The sequence below is a fragment of the Chiloscyllium punctatum genome, chromosome 10, assembly GCF_047496795.1.
Source record: "Chiloscyllium punctatum isolate Juve2018m chromosome 10, sChiPun1.3, whole genome shotgun sequence".
Lineage (NCBI taxonomy): Eukaryota > Metazoa > Chordata > Chondrichthyes > Orectolobiformes > Hemiscylliidae > Chiloscyllium > Chiloscyllium punctatum.
The window spans coordinates 41,749,987-41,770,456 of NC_092748.1; the positions used below are offsets into that span (position 1 = coordinate 41,749,987).

Genomic DNA, 20,470 nt, shown 5'->3' on the forward strand with positions numbered 1-20,470 from the left:
GGTTGGAGCAGCCGATAGTTACAACATCTCTCCATTTGCCATCCATTGATACATTAAGAAGGTCCTAAGTCTCCATGTTTCAAGCTGCTGAACATATTTTGTTCTTTCTTTGTAGAGAAAACTGTGGAACAAACATATGCATTTGTCAGGATTTCAGGCCTTCTCAAGATGCAAGGAGTCATTAATTGAACACACATCTGTTTACAAACACTGCATGTCAATTTTGTGATGTACTATAACCAAAAGAAATTCCTCTAACTTAACATCAGTATATCATGCAGTTCAGTATACAATATCTCAGCAGTAATTATTCTAAGCAGTCTATTTTCCATCACCATGGCAAATGAAGGTGGCTCCTGGATGAGGGGAGCAATCTTTTGATGTTGTGACACCCTACTAAGCTACAGTTACCCACACACAAGTAATCAGCTTGCACATAACAAAAGGCATATTTTTGATGGAGCAAACTGTTGTGTTGCTTAAACAATGTTTCTGTTGGCTGGACTGCTCTGGAGGAGCTATGTACAACTTGATAAGGTGAGGTTTCAAACACTGGGAGGGCAACTTGAAGCTCTAAATGCTTGCTTGGTGTGATAATTGACAAGTATTATTTGTAGGTGTGTTTTGTGGGGATGGTGGATGGAGCAGTCTATGGCACTTGTAGTGGAATTGGTAGGGGATAGCATTAATGATGTATCCATTGACCTATCTGGTTCCGTTGTCTTTGTAAGATTTGTTTCCAGGGTTTCGTGGATCTTTGTGGATTGATGACATTTTCCTGCTCTTCAGCTTCTACACCAAAGTCTGACACTGCAGTATTGGGAAAATCTTTAGGCCTGCACAATGTTGTGCCATTTTAATGTCTTTCTCAAGTCAAACAAATTTTACAAGAGATTTCCAGCACCTTCTCCAATTAAAATACAACTTCCGTTTTAAATTTTTTAATGCTGGTTTTAAGAATAAAGAGTGGAACCCATTCTGGATACTCCAAAATTTGGATCCCTTGATGAGTCAACAGTCACTTAACAGCCTATATTGTTTACCTGCTACCATCAATTAATTGCATTGGCAAACCATGTTTGCATTGTGTCTGCATCTAAAACAAGTGGCAAAAGTTGGCTGCTAATCATGATCCGTCTAGATATTCTGGGAGAGTACGTAATGACCGGTCAATAAGCCATAGGATACGTTTGTAACTTAATATGGATAGTTTTTTTTATTTTTCATAATGTTTAAATTTAGTATAAAACTGAGTAATGTTGATGACTCCCTTGATTTTCCTTTGAGCGCAATGACAGTTAATTAAGGGCCCATTATGAACGTTAATAATAACCAAGTTCTTTGATGTGTCAGTGAAGTGGAAAAATCTTGCCATTTGACATTTGAGTAGCTAATTTCTCCAGTCATTTTTCATAGACTTCCTTTATTAGATTGGAAAAATCTGGTGTTATTGACCACATCGGCTAGTCATCAGCTGAAAGCCAAAAAAAACCCTGTTGGTCAGTAAACAAGATTTCAGTGCTCTTACATTATGCTCTTTTGAAGTATTTAAAAAACAATTCTCAAATCATAAGTACAAATTATTTAAACATATGCAGAAAATATGAACATTTCAACTGAAAAACCTATAATACTCCACAACCTTGCAGTCTGAGAATCTTTTCTGCCATTTAATTTCTAAACCTCAACATCTGTCAGTTCAAAGGTTATTTTCCACTCAATTTAATATCCCATCATCCTTGCTATGAAACTTTTCAGTGGTATCTGTGAAGCAGTTTTAACAAGTTTTATGAAATACATGTTAAATCTGAATGAGAACTAGTTTAAGCCAAAGTACGTTCCTTTTAAACTGCATGATTGCTTTGAAGACCTGCATTAAATGGTTGATTCCTGAATGCGTATTTCTGGCAGAAGTTTGAGAAATCATAAACGCAATTCCCTTGATCTTCTATCCATTAAAATTCACTCAAATCGATGAAAAGTCACTTAAATCTAATAATTCATATTCTGGAGGGCAGTCATTCTTAAACCAAAATCTAATTTACTAACTAGTATGTTTTACTCAATTTCTTTCAAACCAAATTGTTTAATTGCATCACAATATCAAAGTATGTCCAGAATTTACAGAACAGAAAGAAGCCATTCAACCTTTGGTGATTGTAACAAGGTCAGCCAGCTGGACCTCATAGAATGAGTTCCCTGATTGCGCCTGTTAACCTGGTCAAACCAGGTCTGACTGACAAATAAAAAGAGAAATGTCAGAGATTCTGGCACTCTGAGAGCTGACTCTGAATAGGTAGTACTAGAGTCAAGGATTCTTCATGCATAAGTAAAGGATGATTTGGTGACAGAAAACCGGCCTCTGGAGTTATTTCACAAACTCCTCATTGCAACTTATTAATATACCGTTCTGCTCTGGTTTCCCTCATGAATACTTAGCAGTCTCATGATTTCAGAGAACAGAATAGATGTGATCCATCCCTAACATGTGTTATGGGCAGCTTTCTGCAAATAAGAGTTTGAGTAAGAATTAAGATCTTTAGATATTAAGCTGAGGCATCACCTGCCCATTCTGGTACGTGTAAAAGCTCCTGCAGTATTGTTTTGAAGAAGACAGAGGAATCATCCCTGGTGGCCTGGCCAATATTTATCCCTCAATCAATGTCATAAAAACAGATTAAATGATCCTTTATCTTATCATAGAATCATCGTTATCATCGTTATAGTGCTGAAAAAGCAGTTGGACCATCCTGGCCATGTCAGCTATCTGCAAAAGCAACTCCACTATTTCCATTTCCCTGTAGCGCTGCAACTTTTCCTCTCCAGATAATTATCCAAACCTCTTTTTAAAGCCAGAGTTGAGTCTACCTTCACTGAACCATATGTTTGCATTCCAGATCCTAACCATTGGCTACATTTAAAAGAAAGCTTTTCTTTATGTCACCACTGCTTCTTTGCAAATTGTTGTAAATCATGTCTTCTGGTTCTCAATCTATCCACCAATAGGAATGTTTCTTCTTATCTACTCTATTCAGACTCCTCGATTTTGAAAAACTCTATCATATCTCTGCTTCTCCAACCCTAACCCTAACCCAAATTAACCGATCTATGGATGCAACTAATGCTCCATATCCTTGTAACCATATGTATGATTTTTTTCTTGTGCACCCTCTTCAATATCTTAATATATTTCGTAAAGTGTGGCAACTAGAACTAGACATAGTACTTTACTGAGGTTGAATCGGTGTTTCATGTTGGTTTATCATGGCTTCCTTGCTTTTGTACTCCATGCCGCTATTGAAAAGGCTCAGGATACCAAGTGCTTTATTCACCATCTCCTCAATGTGCCCTGTAACCTTGAATAATTTGTGAACTTGTACTCACCCGGCCCCTCCATTCCTGCATCCCCCATAGACTTCTACCCTTTATTGTATGTTGCCTCTCTGTGTTCCTATTAAATTAGGTCACTTCAAACTTCTCCACTGCATGAAATTTCATCAGCCAGTTATCCCTCTATGCCACACGCAAGCCTATGTCCTGTTGATGTTTCACATCATTCTCTTCATTGTTCCACAATAGTTCCAGTCTTGTATAATTTCATGAATTTTGAAATAGTGCCCAGCTTACCCAAGTTGATTTCATTACTATAGATCAAAAAAGTAGGGTTACTAACCCCAAACCTTCCATTTGAAAATCAACTGTTCATCACTACTCTGTTTCTGATTTTTCAGCTAATTTCATATATATTCTGTTCCCAGCCTTTTTATTCCACGAGCTCTAACTCTGTTCATAAGTCTGAAAACTTCACTTTATCAATTCTTATTTTAAATTCACTCATGGTTCATAAGTATTGATGGCTGGTGATCTGTGGTGTCTATCAGCTCTGTGGTAAGCTGGTAATATGGATACAAAACTGGCTTGGACATAGCAGAGAGAAAGTAGCAGCAGAAGAGTATCTTTCTGACTGGAAATCTGTCCTGTGGTAGTGTTCAGGGATTAATGCTGGGACTCTATTGTGCAGTGCTGGAAAAGCACACCCGGTCAGGCAGCTTCTTTGGGTGGCACGGTGGCTTAGTGGTTAGCACTGCTGCCTCCCAACACCAGGGTACCAGGTTCGATTCCAGCCTCGGCGACTGTCTGTGTGGGTTTCCACCAGGTGCTCCGGTTTCCTCCCACAGTCCAAAGTCAGTTAATTGGCCATGCTAAATTGCGCATAGTGTTAGGTGCATCAGTCAGAGGGAAATGGGATTGGGTGGGTTACTCTTCGGAGGGTCAGGATGGACTTGTAGGGTCGAAGGGCCTTTTTCCACACTGTAGGGAATCTAATCTCGTAAGATGTATAAATGATTTGAAGAAGAATGTGGGTTGGCTGATCAGTAAATTTATGGATGATACAAAGGTTGGGGGAGCTGTAGGTGCAGCAGGATATAGATAGGCTAGAGACTTGGGTGGGGAAATGGCAAAATTTAATCCAGACAAATGCGAGGTGATGTATATCTTCCAAAATACAATAAATGGCAGAACTTTTCGAAGCATTAATATACAAAGGGATCTGCGCATACAGATTCACAGTTCCCTGAAAGTGGCAACTCAAGTGGATAAGAGGGTCAAAGAGGCGTATGGTGTGTTTGCCTTCATTGGTTGAAGCAGAGTATAAAAATTGGCAAGTCATGATGCAGCTATTTAGAGGTTTGCAAAGGCCACATTTGGAATATTGAGTACAGTTCTGGCTGCCTTATGACCAGAAGGCTTTGGACAGGGTACAGAAAAGGTTTTCCAAGATTTTGCCTGGTTTGGAAGGGATTAATTATGATGAGAGCTTGGGCAAACTGTTTGTTTTCATTTGAACATAGGAGACTGAGGGGCTACCTAATAGAGATTTATAACATTATGAGAGGCATGGATAGAATGAATGGTTGGTTGGAATCTTTTCCCCAAGGTAAAAATGTCAATTGATAGGGTGCTTAGGTTTAGATAAAAGGGGGGAAATTTAAAGGATATGTGAGAGGCAAATTCTTTTTGCATAGAGGGCAGTAAGTGCCTGGAATGCACTGCCAGAGGAGGTGGTAGAAGCAGATATAATGACAACATTTAAGAGATACATGAATAGCAGGGGATAGAGGGATACAAATGGCATAGAGGCAAAAGATTTTTAGTCATGTGTCAGTGCAGACTTGGTGGGCTGAGGAACCTGTTGCTGTGCTGTACTGTTCTTTGTTCTCCGTTGCCCTTGAGAAGGTGGTGGTGAGTCATCTTTTGAACCACTGTTGTCTGTGGGCTATACCTCTAGCAAGTTAGCTGAACCTGATTTGCTCTCAACAAATCCACACAGACTTTCCATAACTAATTCACACTTGCTAAGTGACCCAAATCATTTTGTTCTGAATTATTGTTTCTAACGGCTTCCTCACTGCTGAGGTTAAACTGACAGACCCATTGTATCTCTTTACACCCTTGTTCAAAATCAGCATAACCTTTGCAATTCCCTGTTCATCTTCCACCATGCCTGGATCTAAAGAAGATTTGAAAATTGTCTTCTGGCTGTTTCTGGAACGTTCATAAATTGACTGTCGGTTTCCTATTTTACAACAATTACTGCAATTCGGTAGTACTTAATTAGTTATGAAATTCTTTAAAATGCCTTAGGATCACAGAAGGTACAATAAATATATATTCTTTTCATTTATCTAAGTTTGTACATTTCACCAGGAATGGATAGAGGAATAAATAATGTTCAAGCAGATTCAAGAGCCATAATGAATGTGTGAAAGTACACATAGTCTGTGAATGAAAAATAGCTTTAGCCTTCAGCTAGTACCAAGTTAAAGCCACAAAATGTTTAACATATTTGTGATAGAGTGTAGGATTTGCATTGTGTGTTACTAATATTGACATTGCAAGAGTTTTTTTTTGTTTAATGGCACTATTGAAATTTACCATAGAATTCCTCTTTCATCCTCAGAACCTTACATACAATGTTTGCATCCATAACCTATGAATATGGACACTGCACTCACTTTGTCCACTGGCTCCTTATCAAGGTTGCTGCACATTTTCTCTTGCAGAAGGGTTCTCATTGGCTCCAATCATGGCCATTTTTCACTTTAAACAGCCGTGTTCCTAAGCAGCTGTTAATCTTTCACAAACTGGATTGCCTGTGGATATGTTTTTAAAGCTGATATAATGACATTGGATATGTAGTCCAGACTGAGCTTTTTCCCTGTTCTACGTTGAATAAATTGCAAAACTGCGAATAATATGAAAAAGGAATAATAATCTTTCGATTGCACCATCACAGTTCTAATAGTGTACAAATGTAAGGCATAAAAGTAATTCTGTCTGGGTTGTTAGCACTGAGTCTAATATTTTGTTATTACATTATGATTTATGCTGCAGGTGCAGTATCTGGACAACCCTTTGCATATGGCATCTGTTATTGCAAATTGCCTGAAGGAGGAGCGGAGGATTCTAACAACAGTGAACACACCTGAACAGGTAGGCAATATTGTCTCTGATCTTAGATATCCATGTTATAGTTTCTTTATTTGTGTCTCATTCTGTATAAACACTGATCAGTCACTTAGCAAATGCGCAAACTAATAGCAAAAATAGCACATTAATGAGTGGAAATTGGTTTTGGTCAGTAATGCACAATGCGTAATAACAAAATGACAGTTTGTTTCATACTCTGCAAAAATGCATTTTCTGTTTAAGTTATTAAGCATAGATTAAATGTAACCAAATACATTGAATTGTAGCTTTTTTTTAGGCTGCATGTATTATCAGAGATAAAAACACTATTGACTGTGAAATCCTTTCTCTCCCTGATTTAATGAGGTAAGAAAAACGTAACTTGCTAAACCTGTACAGCAGGCAACTGAAAAAGTAGCCACTGATAAGAATCGGGCTGATTTGCTCAGTGTTTATTTTGTTAAATTGCTAGAAGCCTAATTAGTTTCCATTGGTATTATTTTTAATATATAATAAAACAAAATGAAATGACCGATTACTAAAAGCAGGGGAAATTCTAACTCAATCAGCAAACATCATACCAATCTTGTTCATTCTATGTAGGATTGAAAATTTTTAAAATAAAATGCAGACACTTTCTGAAATAATCATTTTCATGTTATTCAGTTTTGTAATAATTATTTGCAAAATGTCACTACAAATGTAGCCACAATGTTTATATGGTTGATCCAGTTTATTTTGTAAATGGTAATCTTCAGAATATTGATTGGCCCATCGGCTCATCACTGACACACAGTGGCAGCAGCTTGTACTATCTACAAAATGCATTCCAGTAACTCTTATTGCACCTTTCAAACCCATAATCTCCTCCATCTAGAAGGCAAAGACAGCAGATGCATGGGAACACAATCACCTGTGAATTTCCCTCCAAGTCACATTCCATGCTGACGTAGAATTATAATCACCGTTTCTTTACTGTTGCTTGTCAGAATCCAGGAACTCCTTTCCTAAAAAGCACTGTGGGTGTCCCAAGGACTGCAGTGGCTCAAAGAGACAGCACACCACCACTTTTTGTAGGGCAATTGGGGATGGGTAATAACTGTGGGTGAACTAGTGATGCCCATCCCATGAAGTAATAATAAAAAATGTATTTAAACAGCAATGATACAGGAAGACCTAATTGGCAATGCAGTCAATACCATTGCTTGCAGATCTAAAGTCAACTTATTACAAAGCATTTAAAATGAGCAAGACTTTACATCAAAATTCAGACCATTGATATGCTGTCATATATACACCCATCAATTATGTACAAACACGTGCACAGGTATTTCTGCGCTTTAGCATTAGGATCAACTATATTGTGCATTAGCTATTATATTGATTATAAAATACATCTGATTTCAGTACTCCATGTCATTTCTATGATCGACTATTGCACATTTTAGCCTCACCGTATTTCAACCCCAGGATCAATTCTTGTATAGTCAGCTCCAGAGTGAGCAGCAGAATCATGGCAGTTAAGGTTGAAAGATCCACTGTTGGACCTATTTACGACAACATTAGGTGGATCATTTATCAATTTCATGTAGTGTGCCTCAGCTATGAAATTGGATACAGCTCTCAAGATCACTTGCCTCAAGCGTGGAGCTATTCTCCAAGTATATTTGGACTTCACAAAGAGAAGCCCCAAGAATAATCAGTTGTTTACAATCCTTCTTAAAGGCAACATTAATCCTCTGCTGTACTTGGGATTTTGTTCAAAGTAACCTCTTGTCAATATACACTTCCCTGGCACAACAGTGAGATCATTTTCATTCTCCAACTTGGCTTTAACACATTTACTTTCCTCATTAATATATGTTGTAAATACTTGTAGCCCTAACACTGATTCCTGTGGCACTCCACTAGTTGCCGTCCTCAAAATGTCCCCCTTATCCAAATTCTGTCTTCAACTGTTTAGTATCCTGTCACAATACAACTGCATATTCATGCTAAAATACCACTTCCAACACCGTGGGCTCTTATTTTACTAGGCAGCCTAATGTACAATATCTCATCAAACACCTTCTTCAAATTCATTTTCATTTGGTGGAAAACACCATTATACCATCAATGAATTACGCCAAGACAACCATATCCTGTTTCATTCATTGGTGTATTTTCTCTCCTAAATTTTAATCTTGTTTATGTATACAAGGGGCTTGAGGAAAAATTACTACAGAACTCCATGATTTCAGAAAGGCAAAGAGGTCTGGAACACAGAATGACTGCCATAAAAGCGAATACACAGGTATGTTTATAGGGAATCTATATAGGCATCTACTTAGCCTGTTTTATCCAAAAGATGAATGTATCCAATTGGTGAACCAAATGGGAAATACTTAGAGTCAGAGGCTACTAAAACACAACCTCATTTGCCAGCAGTTCATGTTGGAAAACTATGAATACAGTAACATTAGGCTTCTGAGATGTGTCTCCAGCAGGTGAGATTTCACATGGTTAGTGCAGGCTTAAAAGGTTACCCACATTCATCCATGTGCAATAAATTGGAAGGAAGGCAAATGTAAGACCTTATTAAATGCTAAACATGTTTATCAGGGAGTAGCTGAATTATAATACATGAGAAACATTTGCATATTCTGTCCTTAATCTATTCTGAAATAACAAATCTCAATGGGACGACCATGGAGGACGACAATTGTCCCAAGAGACACATACGTTCTACAATAATGGGCAGGATTGGGTTCAGCTGTCTTATCACCTTAGATCCAAGTGCACCATATTCAATAAATTCTTGACTATAGAGTCCAAGGGTGTCTGGTACATATACAAGTGTAACAAGTGAGGTAGACAACAGTTTTAGAGATTCTGGATTAATGGTGCTGGAAGAGCACAGCAGTTCAGGCAGCATCCAAGGAGCTTCAAAATCGACGTTTTGGGGAGTAAGGTAGAGATATTTGGAGTAAAAAAGGTTGAAGATTTGGCTGCTGATTGATACTTAACTTGACAAACACTCACAAGTGGAACCTGCAAGGCCAGTTTGCCAGTGGTGGGGTATACAGTGCATCCAATACTTGTACCTGAGACTAATCTTAATGGATTCATATTATCTTAGATCTTCTTGACATTTTGACCTCCAAAGCTTTAGTAGCAACAGTGGGAGAGAGATCTATGAAGAGGCAAGACTTGCATTTATATCATCATAGAGATGTACAGCATGAAAACAGACCCTTCTGTCCAACTCATCCATGCTGACCAGATATCCCAACCTTGTCTAGTCCCATTTGCCAGCACTTGGCCCACATCCCTTGAAAACCTTCCTATTCATATACCCATCCAGATGCCTTTTCAATATTGCAATCGTACCAGCCTCCACCACTTCCTTTGGCAGCTCATTCCATATACACTCCACCCTCTGCGTGAAAAGTTGCCCCTTAGGTCCCTTTTATATCTTTCCCCTCTCACTCTAAACCTATACCCTCTCGTTCTGGATGACCCCACCCCAGGAAAAATACTTTGTCTATTTATTCTATCTATGCCTCTCATGATTTTATAAACCTCTATGAGGTCACCCCTCAGCCTTTGATGGTCCTGGGAAAACAGCCCCAGCCTATTCAATCTCTCCCTGTAGCTCAAATCCTTCAAACCTGGCAACATCCTTGTAAATCTTTTCTGAACCCTTTCAAGTTTCACAACATCCTTCTGATAGGAAGGAGACCAGAATTGCATGCAGTATTCCAAAAGTGGCCTAACCAACTGTACAGCTGCAACATGACTTCCCAACTCCTATACTCAATGCTCTGACCAATAAAAGAAAGCATACCAAATGCAGCTTTCACTTTCTGATCTACTGCGACTCTACTTTCAAGGACCTATGAACCTGCACTCCAAGGTCTTTTTGTTCAGCAGCTCTCCCTAGGACCTTTTCATTAAGTGTATAAGTCCTGCTAAGATTTGCTTTCCCAAAATGCAGCACTTTGCATTTATCTAAATTAAACTTCATCTACAATTCCTCAGCCCATTGGTCCATCTGATAGATCCTGTTGTAATCTATTGTAATCTGAGGTAACCTTCTTCACTGTCCACTACACCTCCAATTTAAGTGTCACCTGCAAACTTACTAACTATACCTCCAATGTTTATATCCAAATCATTTATATAAATGACAAAAAGTAGTGGACCCAGCAAAGATCCTTGTGGTACTCCACTGGTCACAGGCCTCCAGTCTGAAAACCAACCCTCCACCACCACCCTTTGTCTTCTACCTTTGAGCCAGTTCTGTATCCAAATGGCGAGTTTTGCCCTGTATTCCATGAGATCTAACCTTGCTAATCAGTCTCCCATGGGGAACCTTGTTGAACGCCTTACTGAAGTCCATATAGATCACATCTACCACTCTGCCCTCATCTTTGTTACTTTTTCAAAAAACTCAATCAAGTTCGTGTGACATGATTTCCCACGCACAAAGCCATGTTGACTATCCCTAAGCAGTCCTTGCTTTTCCAAATATGTATAAATCCTGTGCCTCAGGATTCCCTCCAACAACTTGCCCACCACCGACGTCAGGCTCACCGGTCTAAAGTTCCCTGGCTTGTCCTTACCACTTTTCTTAAATAATTATACCACGTTAGCCAACCTCCAATCTTCTGGCACCTCACCTGGGGTCTTCTAAGAATTCAAAGTGTCCCAACATGCTTTACAACCAAGGACAGATATTTGAAGCATAATCACTGTTATAATGTAGGATCCAATAGATTTCTGGTGTATTTCTAAAGTTGATGTCAGACTAGAATAATGGTGTTCTCAAGCTAGTCATATGAGTTTGTGGAGAAAGTGAGGACTGCAGATGCTGGAGATCAGAGCTGAAAATGTGTTGCTGGAAAAGTGCAGTAGGTCAGGCAGCATCCAAGGAGCAGGAGAATCGCGTTTCGGGCATGAGCCCTTCTTCAGGAGGGCTTCTTCATGAGTTTGTGTGTGTACATATATACGTATGTTGTGTTGTATATTCTAACATTCTTCTACTGCCATTAACTCCTCTCCACTTATGTACTGATTTATCCAGTACTACATTTTGAAACCTACTAACTGCATCCTCCAGCATGTGTAGCATTATGAATTCTTGCACAAATTGAACACCCAGTTAGGTGATGTATGATGCAATCTAGTATAATGATGTGCCACCAGATTGTAATCAAAGAAAAATACATCTAATTCCAGCTACACAATTTACCCTCAAAGAATTTATTTAGGAATATCCCATTTAGACGATGTCTATGTAAAAGCTATGTGACAATGAGATTGAAGTGGGACAAGTTCAAAGAGTGGGATGGCATTGCCTGTAAGTCAAGAGGGAAATCTTCAGGTTCCCTTACTCTCTTCAGACCTTGCACAGAACAAATGACTCATAGGAAAACATCAAGAGTCTTAATATTTGTGCCTGTCTGTTTACTTAAATAATATGCTGGCCTATGCAAGTGGAAATATTGTTCTTGTGATATTGAAACTTGAAGATGCCCACACAGCAACAGACACAATAACAACCTGCAGCACAGGTTGTCCTTCAAAGATATAAATTGCAATATGAATGGGAACCTTGCTCAATTATTTACAAATGTGGAATGCTGCAATGAACTATTAGATTCATGTGAAGTGTGGATAGGAAGGTAATTCACTGCTGCCTTTTCAAAGGCAGCTTGATTGGGGCACCAAATGTTGGCCTTGCCAGCCATAGAGTCATAGAGGTGTACAGCATGGAAACAGATCCTTTGGTCCAACCTGTCCGTGCAATTCATAAAAAAATAAAAGGAACAAGTTGACAAGCAACTATCTGCAATATGCATACTTCCGCTACTTAACTAAATGTAGCTACCCTCACCATTTAATTCTGATTCCAATCACATTTTCTCCATCAGCATCTATTTTCATGTTAATTGTATCACTCAGCACCACACTTTCTTTATTACATCTCCTGCTGAAAGCCTCATTTATGATTTTATTACCTCCAGACTTGACCATTGCAAAATATTCCAGTCAACCTCCCATCCATTAGTGCTATTTAATTGAAATATGCAAATCTCGGTAGGCTAGAGGAACAAAGGGATCTTGAAATAAAAATACATCAGTTGCTAAATGTTGCACCACAGGTTAACATGGACGTTAGATAAGAAAAACCAAACACCTGGCTCTATTTCTAAAGGGATAGAATTTAAAACAAGGGAGTTATGCTGAACCTTCAACAAACTTTGCCGAAGGTGGCACTTAGAGTAATTCAGATCACCGTATTATAAAAATGTGATAGAGGCACTGGAAAGTGTGCAGTGAAGACATACAATGATATTATGAAAAACTGTGAAATACATCTCAGGAAATGATTGACAGGCTGGGTCATTTTTCTCATGAGAAAGGAAAGCTAAGAGGTGTCCTAATAGGGATGTTTAAAACTAAAATACATTAAAAATTTAAAATGGATTCAGAGAGAATTGTTTGCTCTTGTGAAGGTGAGCACAACTTGAGGCTATCTATATATGACGGTCACCAAGTAATCCAATAGGAAATTCAAAAGAAACTACTTCACTCAAAGAGTGGTAAAAATGTGGAACTCTGAAATACAGAGTGCTTGAAGCAAATATTATAGATGCCTTTAAAGGGAAACTAGAGTAATGAAGAAATACCTTGTTATGTGAGAAGATTCGGGAGAAGGTTTAACTGATGATAAACATGGCATGAACTCATTGGGCTGAATGGCCTGTTTCCATGCTATGTATATTAATGTAAGCTATAAATCCTCAACCTTAAACTCTGCTGCTATTCTTTAAGGAAAGAAATAAAATTAATTACAAGAAAAAATGCAGCAGTTAAAATCTTTATAACCAAAGTTTCTTTCCTTTCTTTTTAATAAAACAGTTGGTAGAACAAGATGTCAAATATCTTGAAGATCTGCAGGATGAATTTGATTTTAGATACAAGACACTACAAACACAAGGTAATTTTAGTGAAGAGTTGTTTTTACTCTGGCAGCCAAGAAGCATTACTTGTGATGTCTTAATATAACTGGATTGGGGTTAATGCTGATGCTTGTTACCTTTAATTTGAGTATGGGTTAGTGAGTACTTTTCTCTGTTTTGGCAACAGTGTAAATATTGGATTTAGGTTTCACCTCTAGTAACAATGGCAGAAAATCAAAATATACTCACGTAGAATGTCAATGGAAGTGAAGTGCAGGTAACATTTAAATGAAAGTCAGTAATTAAATGGATGTGGCAGAATATGGGGATTAACATTGTGATAGCCTTTTATAATGCATCTTAATTAATGAGCATATTTTGTCATGAATGAATACGGACAAAGAATAAACAGATTAAATAAAGGAAATTAAGGATCTGAGTGACAAGAACAGAACAGTAATATTATTGAATTATGAATTGAATTGATTTGAATTTATTGTCACGTGTACCGAGGGGCAGTGAAAAGCTTTGCCTTGCAAACAATACAGGCAGATCACATAGTGGATCTTTAAGAATGCTGGTGGCCTTTCCTTGACAGTGGGCCTGGTAGATGGATTCGATAGATGGGAAGTTGGCCGGGCCGAGTTCACCACTCTGTAACCTGAATGGTACAGTTGCCATACCAGGTAGTGATACATCCAGAGAGAATGCTCTCGATGGCGCACCTATAAAGGTTGGCAAGGGTAATTGCCATCCTGTCAAATTTCCTCAGCTGCCTGAGGAAGAAGTAACCAGTGCGTCCACATGAGTCCAAGAAAGCTTGTTGTGGATGACCACTCCCAGGAACTTGACACTCTCCGCTTGTTCCACCTCTGTGCTGTTAATGTGTGGGGGGGTATAAGTAACATCCCACTGAAAGTCAATACCGTGGTGCTATCTGGAATCAGCTGATTGTAATTTAGGGGCACAAGCTAACCCTCCTGTGACACGAAGTTTAAATATGTCTAGAATAAAATTGATAATCTGGTCATAAAAACCCACATGGTTTACTCATGTCCTTCAGGTGAGGAAATCTATTCCAACACAATCTAGTCCATTTGACTCAAGTTCCAATTGTTAGATTGACTAATATGTGTTTTCTGGAATAGCTGACAAACGCTGAGTTGTATGAAATTTACAGAAAGGTCAAATAAATAAAACAAAACAGAGGGCCTGTATGTAGCTAGGCAGTGGAAATAACAAGAGTAGACCCAGCCAAAGTTGTCCTCACCACTAATCTTGGGGACTTGTGCCAAAATTGGGATAGCTGTCCCATAGAGTTGAGCAAGAGCCTTACAGGCAAAATCCTAGATTCCTCCATCACTGGATCCAGTGGAGGAAGTAGCAGAGTGATATGCAGTCAGGATAGAGTGACTTGGGAATCTTCAATATTGGCTCATGCCAACATGAAATTTCATGATATTAACTCATGCAAATGCAAAGAAAGTTCCTCCTGATCACCACCTCCTACCCTCCTTGGGCAAATGAATCAGTAATCCTCCATGTTAAATACCACTTCTGAGTGGGACCTTTTGGAGATGATAGGGACCTCAAAGAATGACTACAGAACCAATGAAACCACCCTCTTGCTACTTCTACAAAAGGCTGGTTCCACCTTATTTGAGTTAGGCACTTAACAGGCTCATGGCATTTCCCCAAAATTAAGGGTGGTGGAAGTCCCATCTGCTCAGAGCTGCTGGCATGTCAGACATTGGCAGCTCTGTTGTGTTTAGCACCACCACTGGCAAGGTGTTTGCAGCTTTCAGTATTGCATCTGTTTGATAGGAGAAAGTGATGACTGCAGATGCTGGAGATCAGAGTTGAGAGTGTGTTGCTGGGAAAGTACAGCAGGTCAGGCAGCATCTGGGGAGCAGGAGAATCGACGTTTCGGGCATAAGCCCTTCATCAGGAATTCTGGCACTGGAAATAACATGAGTAGACCCAGCCAAATTCTTCTGCTCCTCGGATGCTGCCTGACTTGCTGTGCTTTCCCAGCAACACACTCGTGACACTGCATCTGTTTGATGTCTTGGATCAAAGAATGGCTCCCCGCCCAGCTGAGTGAGGGTGAGAATGGGGTCTCAGTGGAGGGAGGGACTCCCATTGCTGATATCAGATCTTTTTAACCAATCACTGCCTTTGAATGAGAGATCCAACCTTTCTACCCCCATGCCTAGGAGCCAACATGTTTGCTTGAGTGCTGCCCATACAGCAATCTGCCCGCTCTGGGTTAATACCACTGGTGGTAGGATGAGTCCCTTATGCAGTCAGTAATTGCCTACTTAGGAGCTTGAATTGGCAGAAGGACACCCAGACCATCTACAGACTACCCTGCCACAAACAAATGGGTGGAGGTAGTAGGTGGCAGGGTCCTCACCCATTATCTTTCCTGTCATCACACTGTGGACATCCTTCCTTATGTTCTGCACACCTTGCAAAATGCTAAGTAGGATAGATCCTAGGATCGAGCAGCTTCCAAGGAGCAGAAGAATTTGGCTGTGTCTACTCATGTTATTTCCATTGCCAGAGTTCCTGATGAAGGGCTTATGCCCGAAACATCGATACTCCTGCTCCCCAGATGTACCTGACCTCCTTCAGTCATCCCTTGAAAGTGCACTTCTGACATTTTTCTGTTCTTGGTCAATATGCTCCATTTAACTGATAAATAGTGACTGCAATGAACACATAGAATGATGTCAGTGTCTCCCATGTATCTTTATCAGAGTCAACTTTATTTTCTCAGAACACAGTGATAGAAACAGTGTTCATGTGAAAGAAGAAGTTTTTCGGTTGCAAGGAATGCTCAATCAACTGGATCATAAACGAAAGGTAACATGCTATTATGCAACATGAGTAAAATCATTTATTGTTATGGTACAGTGACTTTGCCAGCTGAAAAAGAGCTCTCTAACCCCATCTTAATCTCCAACCATTGACCATAGCTGTATAGGTCAGGTACTTCAAATGTGTATCCATAATTTATTTTAACAGCAACAAAAGTTTCTGCTCCAACCACCCTTTTGAGCAAGGAGTTCCAGACCTTCATCTCCAATTTACCTCTCCTTAGCCTCCTCTATTTCAAAGAAAACAAATCCAATCTATTCAATGTTTGTGGACTGGACTAGTTAAAAAAGGCATCACCTCCACAAGGGCAACTAGGGATAGGCAGATGAACTTAAGATTTGGATTAGTATCTGGGAGTATGATATTATTGCTTTTACTGAGACTTGGTTGAGGGAAGGGCATGATTGGTAACTAAATATCCCAGTATATAGATGCTTCACGCGGGATGCAGAGAGAGATAAAAGGGGTGAAGCAGTTGCATTACTGGTCAGAGAGGATATCACAGCTGTGCTGAAGGAGGACACTATGGAGGACTTGAGCACTAAGGCAATATGGGCAGAGCTCAGAAATAGGAAGGGTGTGTAACAATGTTGGGGTTGTACTACAGGCCTCCCATCAGCGAGTGTGAGATAGAGATACAAATATGTCAGATATGGAAAGATGTAAGAGCATCAGGGTAACATTCACTTGGAGTCACTTAGTGTTAGAGGTCAAAGTGGAGCAGAATTTGTAAGGAACATCCAGGAGGGTTTTATCGAGCAGTATGGAAATATTCCAACTCGGGAAGGGGCCGTACTGGACATGGTGTTGGGGAACGAGCCTGGCCAGATGGTTGAAGTTTCAGTAGAGTATGACTTTGGGAATAGCGATCACAATTCGATAAGTTTTACAATACACATGAACAAAGACGAAAATGGTCCTAAAGGAAGAGTGCTAAATTAGGGGAAGGCCAACTATAGCAAAACTTGGCAGGAATTAGAGAATGTGGATTGGGAGCAGCTGTTTGAAGGTAAATCCACATTTGATATATGGGAGACTTTTAAAGAGAGGTTGATTAGAGTGCAGGACAGACATGTCCCTGTGAAAGTGAGGGATAGAAATCCCAAGATTAGGGAACTTTGGATGACAGGTGAAATTCTAGGACAAGCTGAGAGGAAAAAGAAAGCATACATAAGGTCTAGGCGACTGAAAACAGACAAAGCTTTGAAAGAATGTTGGGAAAGTAGGCCATCCTGAAATTAAGAATTAAGAGAGCTAAAAGGATCATGAAATATCTTAAGCAAACAGGGTTAAGGAAAATCCCAAAGCCTTTTCTTTGTATATAAGTAGCAAGAGGATATCGAGAGAAAGGGTTGCCCCACTCAAGGACAAAGGAGGAAAGTTATGCATGGAGTCAGAGAAAATGTGAGAGATTCTTAATGAGTACTTTGCATGGGTATTCACCGAGGAGAGAGACATGACAGATGGTAAAGTTAGGGATAGATGCTTGATTATTCTAGGTCAGGTTGGCATAAGGAGGGAGGACGTTTTGGGTAGTCTAAAAGGCATTCAGGTGGACTAGTCTCTGGATCTGGATGGGATCTATCCCAGGTTACTAAGGGAAGTGAGAGAGGAAGCAGCTGGGGCCTTAACAGATATATTTGCAGCATCCTTGAACACAGACGAGGTCCTGGAGGACTGGAGAATTGCTGTTGTTGTCCCCTTGTTTAAGAAGGGCAGCAGGGATGATCCAGTTAATTTCGCCCAGTGAGCCTGACATTAGTGGTAGGGAAGCTGCTGGAAAAGATACTGAGGAATATATCTATTTACATTTGGAAGAAAATGGGCTTTTCAGTGATAGGAAACATGGTTTTGTGCAGGGAATGTCATGTCTTACCAACTAAATAGAATTCTTTGAGCAAGTGACAAAGTTGATTAATGAGGGAAGGGCGAGAGGTGTCATAGACATGGACTTCAGAAAGGTGTTTGATAAGGTTTCCCATGGTAGACTGATGGAGAAAGTGAAGGCGCAGGATGTACTAGCTAGATGAATAGAGAACTGACTAGGCAGCAGGAGACAAAGAACAGTAGTGGAAGGGAGTTTCTCAAAATGGAGAATTGTGACCAGTGGTGTTCCACAGGAATTAGTGTTGGGACCACAATTGTTTGTGATATACATAAATGATCTGGAGGAGATTAGCAAGTTTGCAGGTGACACTGAGATTGGTGGAGCAGCAGATAGCGAAGGGGACTGTCAGATGATGCAGCAGAATATAGATAGGTTGGAGAGCTGGGCATTAAAATGCAGATGGAGTTCAATCTGGCAAATGAGAGATGATGCATTTTGGATGATGCAATTCGAGAGCGAACTATACAATAAATGGAAAAGCCCTTGGAAAAATTGATGTACAGAGAGATCTGAGTGTTCAGGTCCATTGTATCCTGAAGATAGTTCTTTAGAGAAGTCAAGAAGGCATACGGCATGCTTTCCTTCATTGGATGGGGTATTGATTACAAGAGTTGGAGGGTCATGTTACAGTTGTATAGGACTTTGGTTCGGTCACGTTTGGAACACTGAATACTGTTCTGGTCACCACACGTGGTGATGTGGATGTTTTGGAGAGGGTGCAGAGGAGGTTCACCAGAATGTTGCCTGGTATGGAGGGTGCTAGCTATGAAGAGAGGTTGAGTAGATTGGGATTATTTTCATTAGAAAGACAGAGTTGAGGGAAGACCTGATTGAGATATACAAAATCATGAGAGGTATAGACAAAGTGGATAGCAAGAACCTTTCTCCCAGAGTGGGAGCCTCAATTACTAGGGGTCACAAGTTCAAGGTGAGAGGGGAGAAGTTTAAGGGAGATATATATGTCGAAAATTCTTTACGCAGAGGGTGGTGAGTGACTGGAATGCGTTGCCAGCTGAAGTGGTAGAGGCGGGCATGATAGCATCATTTAAGATATATCTAGACAGATACCTGAATGAGTCGGGAACACAGGGATACAGATCCTTAGAAAATAGGTGACAAGTTTAGATAGAGGATCTGGATTGGCACAGGCTTGGAGGGCTGAAGGGCCTGTTCCTCTGCTGTAATTTTCTTTGTTTTTTGTTCTTTGAATGCTGGCTAGCCAGTGATGCTCACATCACGTGAGTGAATTTAGAAAAATACTGCAGTCCTGGGAACATCTTTATAAATCATCTCTGTACCCTTTCTTGAGTGGTCAAATATTTCCAGTAATGAGCTGATCATTACTTGTGGCCTAATTAGTACTTTATATAGATTAGGGCTATTATATTGTCTGTCTCAGCTAATAATGGAAATTACCCCATTTGTTGTCTTCACACCTACCTTTCTTTATGGATTCATGAATGGGCAGCCCAGGTCTTTCCATTCTTCTACAATTCTCAGCATCCAGCTATTTATTTTCTACACTTATGTTGTGTTTGGCCTCCCCAAATCAATTACCTCACATTTCTCCAGATTGGATTACACTTGTCATTTTTTTGTCTGTCTTGCTAGCCTTTTAATATCTTCCATATTTTTATCTGCATCTATCAACCACATAACTAATTTGTGTCATTCACAAACTTCTTAATCATGGCTCCTATGTTTTGTACTTCCTACAAAAATAAAGGAATTTGGTATTATGCCCCACAGATATGCCTGACAATTTTGAATAACTGTTTTGAATCTCCTCTTGGCCTTCTCTTCTCACAAGATAAAGAATTCTAATTTCTTCAAACTATCTTCTACACAGTAGAAAAAAAAATCTTCAAGGGAATTGTCAAACGAACCTTTCCCTCCCCTCAGCAGCTGAAAAACATTGCTTGCTGAGATTTAAGTGCATTACGTAACGTCAGAACACAGAGGGCATTCATAATGATCCAGCTGGCAAATGTATCATAGATAAGAATGGTGAACAAATGGTTTCATTAGGAATATTTTGTGATAGAGTACTGCTATAGGGGATAATCCAAATGATCATAGCCAGTCAGCCTAAGCTTATCTGGGCAAACTATTGGAAAAAATATTCTGACTGAAAGTACTGAGTGCCATTTACCAAGCCAGGGATTTGTTAAGGGAAGATCGTGATTAACTTAATTAAATTTCTTTGAGGAGACACAAGTAGTTCCTTAGGTTAATGATGCATTTTGGTCGATAATGTTGTCTACATAAATGTTAGCAAGGT

At 39.6% G+C, this 20,470-nt stretch overlaps 1 protein-coding gene across 1 annotated transcript in view; it reads left to right on the forward strand.

The window, feature by feature from the left end:
* LOC140482065 (signal transducer and activator of transcription 4-like) overlaps nucleotides 1–20,470 on the forward strand; it is a 107,326-nt gene that overhangs the window by 48,042 nt on the left and 38,814 nt on the right. The window contains exons 4-7 of the mRNA XM_072578973.1: nucleotides 6,397–6,495; nucleotides 8,672–8,764; nucleotides 13,378–13,456; nucleotides 16,201–16,286. Of these exons, the coding sequence (XP_072435074.1) occupies nucleotides 6,397–6,495; nucleotides 8,672–8,764; nucleotides 13,378–13,456; nucleotides 16,201–16,286 (357 nt within the window). The remainder of the gene's footprint in view (nucleotides 1–6,396; nucleotides 6,496–8,671; nucleotides 8,765–13,377; nucleotides 13,457–16,200; nucleotides 16,287–20,470) is intronic.